The sequence below is a fragment of the Candida theae genome (assembly GCF_024610275.1).
Source record: "Candida theae strain CBS 12239 chromosome Unknown scaffold119, whole genome shotgun sequence".
In the NCBI taxonomy this organism is placed as follows: domain Eukaryota; kingdom Fungi; phylum Ascomycota; class Pichiomycetes; order Serinales; family Debaryomycetaceae; genus Lodderomyces; species Lodderomyces theae.
In genome coordinates, this window is record NW_026261363.1 from 1 (window position 1) to 9996 (window position 9996).

General features: G+C 40.3%; 3 protein-coding genes across 3 annotated transcripts; 1 reads left to right on the forward strand and 2 right to left on the reverse strand. All coding sequences in view use genetic code 12, as the record gives it.

The window, feature by feature from the left end:
* Window positions 1-2685: 2685 nt before the first annotated feature.
* On the forward strand, window positions 2686-5094 carry KGF57_000792 (uncharacterized protein; the record flags this gene model as incomplete). Its single annotated transcript, XM_051755297.1, has 1 exon — window positions 2686-5094. One exon carries the CDS (start codon window positions 2686-2688, stop codon window positions 5092-5094), a length of 2409 nt encoding a protein of 802 aa, XP_051610697.1.
* Window positions 5095-5236: 142 nt separating this feature from the next.
* Window positions 5237-6016, reverse strand: KGF57_000793 (uncharacterized protein; the record flags this gene model as incomplete). The annotated part of the gene is made up of 1 exon (XM_051755298.1): window positions 5237-6016. One exon carries the CDS (start codon window positions 6014-6016, stop codon window positions 5237-5239), a length of 780 nt encoding a protein of 259 aa, XP_051610698.1.
* A 328-nt stretch (window positions 6017-6344) lies between these two features.
* KGF57_000794 (DNA-dependent ATPase) lies at window positions 6345-9632 on the reverse strand (the record flags this gene model as incomplete). Its single annotated transcript, XM_051755299.1, has 1 exon — window positions 6345-9632. The coding sequence occupies one exon, from the start codon at window positions 9630-9632 to the stop codon at window positions 6345-6347; it is 3288 nt and encodes a 1095-aa protein (XP_051610699.1).
* Between the last annotated feature and the right edge of the window lie 364 nt (window positions 9633-9996).

The window sequence follows — 9996 nt, forward strand, 5'->3', positions numbered from 1 at the left end:
TGAATTTTATCAATACGTCCTCCCAGTTGGTTGAGGAGGTTATTATTGAAACAGTGTCGGACATCGTTATTTCCCCTGAAATATTTCTCAAAATATATCCTAGTGCCTGTTGAATCCAGTTTTGTACTGCTTTTGATGCTGAAAATTATGATAATTCAAGGAATTTATGGCAGAGCCTTGTGTTGTGTGTCAAGAAGTTGTAGTTATTTCAACACACAGGAAATGAAGGGTGTATATAATGTATGTGTGGACATATTGATGTGGTGATATGTTAAAGTGGTCATGTGTTGACATGAACACCACTATTTGCAGTATTTGATTATTGTACTAGTGAACATCAGAGAGAGCTCTGTTGCAATAACTACCAGCTGAGTACATTGATGGGCCCACAAACGAACTCAGATAATTTTAATTACTTTACATGTATATCCACTAGACACTGAAATGCTGTAGAGCAAAAGCACAACTATTTACTATGACGATTTCGTACCATATTTTTTGCGAAGGCTTCCCAACTTCAAGGGTCAAACCAAATTTAGCTCTTTACGCAACCTTTTCCCAAGCAAACACTCCCTTTCTTCAATGAGGCGAAGAAAATACAAAGTAGCATACACACAAAGTCCACATCACTGGAGAAGGCTCTGTAATTGATCAAAATGGTACGATAAAACAAAAACAAAAACAAAAACAAGAAAAAAAAAAAAAAAAAAAAAAGGGAGAAACGCATCATCAAGTACATTGGAGAATGCTCCTCCCCCCCAAGAAGCCTTTTGGATTGACTTGACGCAAGTTTGATATCCTTTGCTTTGTTAGCAGTATAGTTTTGCCGGCTTCTTCTAGCAGAGAATGAGGAAGATTGAGGAAACTACAAACAAAAAAAAAAAAAAAAAGTCGCCTTCTTCAGTAGGAAACTATAACATATTATCAACATTGCTTCTAGATCAACTCTAAATTGCTCTTTATCTCTTTTGGCAATGGTGTAGTATGTGCGAATAGACTAGCAATTAGAATCTCCCCCTCTCCATCCAATCTCTAACTGGTCCCTTCTGAATTCCCGTCCTTTTATGTAACCCCACAAGAAGAAAGAAACCCGCTTCACCATTCCTCCTCATTAAAACCAGAAACGAAGAAGAAGCTCAAAAATAAGTAAAGCAGAAACAAAGCACAAAATCCCATTTCATCTTACAATCGACTCCAGTAGAAACAAGTTTATTATAATCTCCTCAACGAAAGATTGTAACTTGCAAGAAAAATTTTCTTCTTGGGAACAGATCTCACAACAAAGGAGCTTCAGCAAGTGCTTATTTTCTTGTTCATATTCCAATCGTTTCCCTTTGCTGGTTTCACATTTCTAGATCGGGACAAACAAGAAACACGTACTCAATTTTCTGTGAAAAGCTGGAACAGCGGTCATTGTCTAAGCAGCCCAGGCTTGGAAATCAAAACTTGGAGAAATAAGAGACGGTCGTTTTATCGAAAAACAACAAACCTCAAACGAAACGGAATACGTACTCCCTTGTGTTTCAAGCATTGAGATATGGAAAGAATTAAAAGCTTGTTTTGAGACATACCCAATCGCATCTACTCGTTAGTGCTTAGTATTCTTTTTCTAAGTCCGATTATTATTTCCAAAGTTGACCAAAGGTGACACAACATCTTTCGGCTTTTGAAGAAAGACCTTCCTTTGTATTAATTGCAATTCAGAGCCACACCCCCCCCTCAATTTCCTCTACTCAAGGGAAGTCAAAAAAATTCAAACTTCAAAAAAAAGAAACAAACATTTTGGTCCATTCTTACCTTCCGCACGCTAAAACAAGAAGCACCACCACATACCGGGGTCAAGAAATTAAGTACCAAAGAGCAGATAAACTTGTTGGAAGGTGGAAGAATATTGACCCGAATAAGACCCACAAACTCAAGTCGCAGTCAATAGGCAGCAAACAAGCATAATTTTCACTCCCCAGGAAAGACAACACTACCGGTAAGTAACCGACCAATATACTCCACCCTACAATCTTAGAGCGACACACTTACCGACGGATAAAAATCAAGTAAGCAGAAACCAAGTTCAACTATTTTATTTTTCTGGCATTTTGTATGTATTCCTTCCATTGATACTGATATTATCTTGAATTCCCTTATTTTTACCCACCTGGATTTGAATCCAAACAAGTCAAATATTGAACCAGTTTGGTCCTGCATTGCGTGGAGAGAAAGTTTCCATCCAAGCCAGTTTGTGCATATTTTACCTTATTTTATTTTATTTTATTTTTTTGGCACAGGTTTTTTTTTTCATTTTTGTGTGCTGATTGAAAATTAAGCGAGAAATTTAGGGAGCCAAACGCAACTGCCCCTCATTTCCTCGTATAATTTAACCCTTGGTACATTTCCCTATAAAGCTTTTGACAAAACCCCAGCAATAAATACCCCCCCAAACACTTTTTGGTCGCCTATCACCTTCTGTTTGAACAACGTTCTTTTCATTTCCAGAATTGTTGAGTTTTTCCTTAGCAAAGTACATTCCTAACGTTTTTGTTTATCATTTGTCATTGAATCTTCACTTGCAGTTGGTGAGCAAACTATTTCAAACACTGTCAATCCCGTACTGTACATTCAAGTGCTGTCAATTTTACTGAACACATCACAATTATTCAAGACCATAAGCAACTGACCAAGAAGTAAAGTATGACCGCTACAAAGAAAGTGGATTCTCCTTCATATTACAAGACTTCTCACTCCAATGGGCATGTGCAACCGAGCCATGCAATATCCAAACCGGCCGCACAAACGTATCGCCAACAGGAGCAAAATGGGTATTTTAAAAGGCTGAGTTTCCCTTTAAAAACAGGAAACACAACCAAAAGTCGCCATCACGGGTACTCATCAAACCCACTGGAGGAAGACGAGGATGATAGCAGCACCAGTTCCCAACAACAGTCACAATCACAATCACAATCACAATCAAAACCACGACAAGATTTGATTGATTGCATTAATGAACATTTATTCGGCAAATCCTCATCTGATAATACCGGGGTTTGCAATTTTCCTGTAGGATTGAAAATCAAATTCAAAAACACAAGGGCTAAAGCTGAAGTTGAGCGCTTGGTTGCGCAATTTTCAAAGCTATCAATTACTGAAGGGGAAAGTGATTCAATGTACCCACACAAGCACTTTGTAATCAATTTCAAGTCAAAACCACAGGTTGAAGACTTGATGTATAAACTTTATGACAAAAAGATTGAGTTTGAGTTGGATTATTCAAAGTTTGTTTCCCATCCAGGGGTACTTTTCATCAAAAACTTGTCATGCGACTTGGTTTCTGGAGATAATGACTCCTTGTCTGATGTGTCGGTCGACACAAATTCAGATGACGGCTCAAAAAGGTTCCAAAAATTGCATCAGTTTTTGAGCGATAATTGCCACTTCAAATCATTGCAAGACATCAGATTGTTCCATAACGACTCTCAATCACACAGCTCCAACGATTCTAGAAACGGATCACCACATTCCACTTCAAGTCCAACCGCTTTCGCAATTGTCAAGTTTGCAAATTACTTGGATGTCGATATCTTGGTTGACAAACTCAGCAAGCACACACCAAATATCTTCAACGACAATCCAAATGTGCCCTTATTTGTCAATAGATACATCAATAAGCGGGAACGGTTGTCATTTGCTTCTGCATCAGGTGTGCCACATAACTTTATCTCCCGTCGCAGTAGCAGCACATCAATCACTGATGCGTCAATGTCAACATCGTCGTCAACTTCAGGATCAACCACTTCACTGTCTTCAAGGCATCATCACTCTGGCTCAGCGTCATCAAGAAACTCCAATGACAACTTTAGTTTAATCGTATTGGAAAATTTGATCAACTTCTTCCCTCCTGAATTCACCAAGGACAAATGCGATCAGTTTTTGAATAAGCTTAAAATGTTTGGCAATCCAATTGAGTCGATTTATATTCCCATCATTGACAATGGCGAAGACTTGAACACCTTGCACCCTCTTGACTTTGGATACATCAGGTTTAAAACGAATGCAAACTCTATGGAGAACACTTTTCGCATGTTGTATTATATGAATGATTTGCTGTGGGATGAAGTCATGGCTTTGGATATGAAGAACTTGGCACCATTGATGGAGGACGATAGTCACGATGGTACTTCTAGCGTTGGTAAATCTTCGAAGGGGAATGATAACGACGTCGACAAGAATGACGCTAGAGGAAAAGACTCAACCGTGACGGCCATTAACAGAAACTTGTTTGTCACAATTGCCCAGCACAAACACAACAATTACTTGTTTTCACAAGCAAGTCAATGTTATCTATCCTTCAATCCTAGTTTGTTGAATAAGAATCAGCTGCCCCTCGTAATAAACTACCCTAATCCGGTATATACCATCAATTCCTTCATCAGAAATGTCAACTACCAGGAAACAAATTTGTATGTCAATAATTTCTCGGCTGTATTCAACAACGATGATGCAACTTGGGAATCATTTTGGAAGCAGTTCGGCTTGATCAAGTCAGCCAAAATCATCAAACCACACTTTTACCAAGATGGAAATGCTATTGAAGGTGAGGAGCAAAAAGCTGGCCGTATTGGGTTTGTATTTTATGAGACGTTTAAGATGGCAATCAGGGCAATTTTGATGACAAACAATAAGCTTGTGCATGTGGACGGGTTCAACCCCATGGTTATTCAGTCTTCATTTGCAATTCAAAAGTCAAACTCCAACTACAAAGCGTACCATTTGCCACCAGCACCACCAATGGGTACACCGACTATGCCGTTGCCTCTTGATGTCCCCTTTAATGGAAATAAATCGTTGGGATGTGCTGCTGCTGCTGCTGCTGCTCATGCTGGCCCCGGAGGCGGTATGCAGTACTACACGTATCAACCAATAATGCCTTACTGCTATGCATATCATCCAAATCCATACCTCTATGGAGCCCAAGGTATGCTCAATGCTGCTGGTGTCACGCCTAATTTTGAACCGTCAATTTTGTCAGCTGATGGGAGGGTGCACGTTGGAGCTGGTCAGTCCAACGGGAACAAGTCAACTACAAGTCACGGGGATGATTAGCACCAGAGAGGTTGAATCTACGTCCACTGTTAGTTGAAATGAATAGTTTAAACAAATGTGTTGTATGTTTGTGTTTGTGCTTACTTCTTTTTCCTTTTAATCTCTATATACAATCGTAAACCACATCTACTCGTCAAGACCTTTATACAGAGCCTCTGCTTCGAGGAGAGATACTTGCCTCATTTGGTGCTTCAGCACTCTCAACTGCCTCTTCAATAGGTTCCACCGACTGGACTTCTTCAATATAATGCTTCAACATACTTTCTATGCCGTTTTTCAATGTGACTGAACTTGAATCACAGGTTCTGCATGCTCCTTTCAACTTGAGAAATACAGTCCCATCCGAGTCTCTAAAGTCCACAAACTCAATATCGCCTCCATCGTCCTGAATTGCTGGACGTATCCGTGTGAAGATCAACTCTTTGATCATTGACACAACCTCATCGTCATCTTCATTGAAGGCAACATCGCTCGCCAACTCTGCGTCCTCGCCATCAGTGTCAATAATGGGGGATCCATTAGTCAAATATTCAGTAAGGATGGAGAATATCTCCGGCTTCAACAACTGCCACTCGATATGGGGACTTTTCTCGATTGTTATAAAGTTTGAACCAAACATGATTGATCTGATCCCATCAACACTGAATAATTTCACCGCAAGGGGCGAAGAATGTGCCTCTCTCCCACTGAGATACTCACGAGTTTCATTCTCGCCTAGTATTTGCATAGATGGTAGGAATTTTAGTGCGTGATCATTGGGCGTATCCGACGTTTGTATGAATAAGTTGCGTAGACTCTGAAAAATGGGTGACGGTAAAAGTACTTGCTTTGTGGCGAGTCTGGGGTTATTGGATAGTAGTGCCGGAGAATACGAGTGAGCGCTTGCACGATATACAGTTCCTGCCAACAATTTGAACATCATGTTGACTGTTGAAAAGAGGTGTAGGCAAAAGAGTCGGAGAGTTGCACACTGCTGGATTTTTTGTTTTTTTTCTGTGATCTTCTTTCTAAATGATGACAAAAAGGTGCTACAGTCAGACTACATCAAGACGGAATCTACACGAGAAACATCTAGTGGTGTAGTTAAAGCTATCAGACAGTTAGCACTTTGCAATCTCAGGAAATGGTGGAGATCTATACACATTTGTGTCGGTGACAGGTACTGTGATTGTCATTCACTTTACTAACCGATACACTTAAAATAACACAATTCAACTCGTACCCCAAGTTCGGTTGTACCAATACACGTCTCAACTACTCTTGTCCTCAAACAAAATCTTCTCGAATATGGATGCCGCATTCTCCTCAAACTTACTACTGTCTGTGGCTTCGTTTGATGAAATGCTGTAGTCCAACTGCAACTTGTTTTCCGCAACCATCAAAATATTCGTCTCCACCGTCTTCTCAGTGATAAACTTGTACACTGTAACCTCCTTCGTTTGGCCAACTCTGTGAGCTCTGTCTTCCGCTTGTTTGTCGTCATGAGGATTGAACGATTGATCAAAGATTATGACATTGTTGGCAGCCACCAAATTGATGCCAAAACCACCGGCTTTTGTAGAAAGTAAGAAAATTGGGATTGTATCATCCTCGTAGTACATGTCGATTGTTTCTTGTCTCTCCTCAACCTTGGTACCACCATCGAGTCGGACAAATTTGTATTTGAAAATGGAAAGCACTTTCTCCAAAATGTTCAATACTTGAGTGAAAAGAGAGAATATCAAAACTTTTTCACCCTTGCTGTTGATGATTATGTCGAGGATCCTTTGTAGCTCAACAACTTTCCCACTATCCAAAAACGACGACTCGTCCAATTGCCACTTTTTCAACGTGTGTGGAAATTTTACACACAAGTTGTGCAACTCAAAATCAGACATAACCGTCATGTCCTCGTAAATGTATGTTTCGTTCGCCTCAACGTATTCAGGCTCATTCATGATTGCTTTTGCCATCGATTTGATCTTTTCATCGGTGTACCTCACGCGAAAGAGTAGTGGATGTAGTGCGGCCTTACGCAATTGCATCAAAACATTTGACGAGGTTGGGATGGGGTCTGTTTTGCTCAACTTGATTACCTCGGAGGGAGACAAATTTTTCCTTCGTATTCTCTCACTCCTTATTCTTCTACCGTCATTAAGAAACTTGTTGTACAATTCCGCTTGGTCGGAAGTCAACTTACAATGCACAATCTCGTGGCACTTGGCTGGTAAATGTTGCAACACTTGGTCTTTCCTTCTACGCAACACAAAGGGGGTCATCATCATCTTGGCATTTTTGATTGCTTGCATTGACAATAACGGATTGTACTCTTTCAAAGACGATTTTCCATTTTCAGAAACTCGACTTGCTTTTTGACGGAAAATCCCAACAAGATCCTCCCTCTTTTCATTGAAAACCTCAGGCAAGATAAATGATAGCAACGACACCAATTCCTTCAAGTTGTTCTGCAACGGAGTTCCTGTTAACAATAATCGAAACTGTCCCTTTAGTTTCATCAACTTGGTGTAACGTTCTGATTGTGAGTTTTTCAACAAATGCCCTTCGTCATATACAACAACATTGAAATTTTGATGCTTCAAAAACTTGGCATCTTGAGGAGACCCACACGCTAAGGAATAAGTGGTTACTAATACATCAAAATCAGCATCTTGCAACTCGTATCGTAATTCCTCTCTTTCACTTTGTGAACCGTAGTAAGCTTGAACTTTGATATCGGGACAGAATTTGTTGAACTCACGAATCCAATTTTCAATGGTGGAAGCAGGAACCACCACCAAATGAGGACCTTGTTCACCAGCTTGCTTTAAATGCGCCATAAACGCAATAACCTGACACGTTTTTCCTAAACCCATTTCATCGGCAAGAATGCAAGAAAGCTTGTGATGATAAAGCAAGTTAATCCAGTTGAGTCCTACTTGCTGATAATTGTTCAATGTGATCTGTTCGTCTAGTAACGCTGGCTTGTGTTTGATATATCTCAACCCTTTCTTCTTTACAACAACGACTTCGTCATCGTCGTCATCACCCTGTCCATCTTCTTCCTCAGTATCCTTTATCTCATCATCCAGAACAGGATCCAAATCAACCGTATCAAGTTCTCCATTTTCGCCCGTTTCCGAAACACCCCATTTCTTCATCTGTGAAGAGATTACGTCACCATACTCTGCACATTTCTTGACCAAGGAGTCTATTGCTTTGTAACCTTTCAAACTAGATTCAGTTTGTTCAATTATTCTCATTCCCATCTTTTTCTTTCGACTGTTCTTCTTGGATTCGTCTTGGCTGAAATCATTCTCTGATATATCGTAGATGGTTTGATACGGGCGAGACTTGATCACGAGTTCTGCAGTTTCTGGTTCAATATTTGATATATCAACCAAGTCCTCAATTGGTGCGTTGTTAATGAATTCAAGGATCTTGGCATCTATTGTGGTGAGCCCTTCCTCATCATTCATGTCTAGATCCTCGTCCGACATGGAGTCGCTAGCATCGTCATCTCCTAGTATATCCTCATCGTCACTTATTTCGATCGCATTTTGCTTGTTGCTTCCTCGAACTTGTTGGCGACTCAGTAACTGCTGCTTTCGAAGTTTGGCCAATTTAAGGTTTTCCGCAATTCTTCTCTCCAGCTCCTCCAATTCATCAACTTGAGAGGACGTCTCGCTGCTATGTAGGCTAGATGTGCTGTTGTTGTTATTGTCAAAGCTAAACTTGGCACTTAAGGAGCTTGGAGCTGGAACCGGAGACACCGATGCAGAACTGGGTGAATGTGACCTATCGAATAATGATCCCTTGACCAACTTCCGTTTCTTTGTCACATCATTTGATAAAGAGCCTAGTCTTCCAAATCTTTCGAGGGTGGTTTGTTTAGGACCTTGGCTTTTGTACTTGTTGAGTAATGATTGTCTTGTCTTGATTTCGACCTTCGTTGACAGCTGGTCGTCCTTGGACGGGGAGGTTGCCTCAATTTTCACGCGAGCTTTGCCCTTCATTTTAACTGGAGATTCGTCCTCGTCATCATATACTGTGCCAACTTTTTCACCTTGCTCTACTTGTTCACTCTTTTGGCCTAACCCTGCCTCGTACTCTCTTTTCAATCGATCTTCTCTAACCTTCTGTCTCATCGATTCCTCCTGTTTTAGTCTTGCTTCTCTCTCGGCTTTTTGTTTCTTCAAATAGTCACTATAACTATAATTATCTTCCAACCATTTAGTTACATCACGTACGATTCCCTTGCCTTTTACAAAACCTTTGAAAATATCACTCTCACTTAGGTAGTAAAATCTTTTCCTGATAAGAGGAAAATCCTTATGTTCACGAATCTTTTGACGTTTCTTTTCAATCTCAATCTGTTTCTGCTCGTCAATCTTGCTATTGAAACTTGGTTGCGCTGCACGTTCAACTTCATCAGATGGAGATGACTTTATAATTATTGGAGATGAGGATGGTACTTGAACGTAGTTTTCCTTTTGAGGAGTGGCGGAAACAGAGCCATTGCGAGTTCCATTAAACTTTTCTCCATTCGAGTTCCAGCTCATTTCGGCACCCTTGTTCTGCTAGCTAGCAAACTGGTGGTTGCAAATGACTACGATGTGTTGAAAGCAAGTCAAGAAGAAGAAGAAGAAGAAGAAGAAGAAGAAGAAGGTGAGAAGCGAAGAAAAAAAAAAGTTGCAGTCTGCTTCAGTGTGTGTGTGTGTGCTCTCGCGTTAAATTTTTTGTTTGCGTCGGGACGCGTTTCATCTGAACTGAGAGTGCTTTGTAATAGAGATTGTGTAGAGCTTACATTACAATAGCCATTCCAACAGGGCAATACTCTGCTATTCACACAAACTTTTCCGAATTCAAAACATAACTACATAAAAACTTTGTCAAATAAAGAGTAACTAAATACCCAACTCTTTG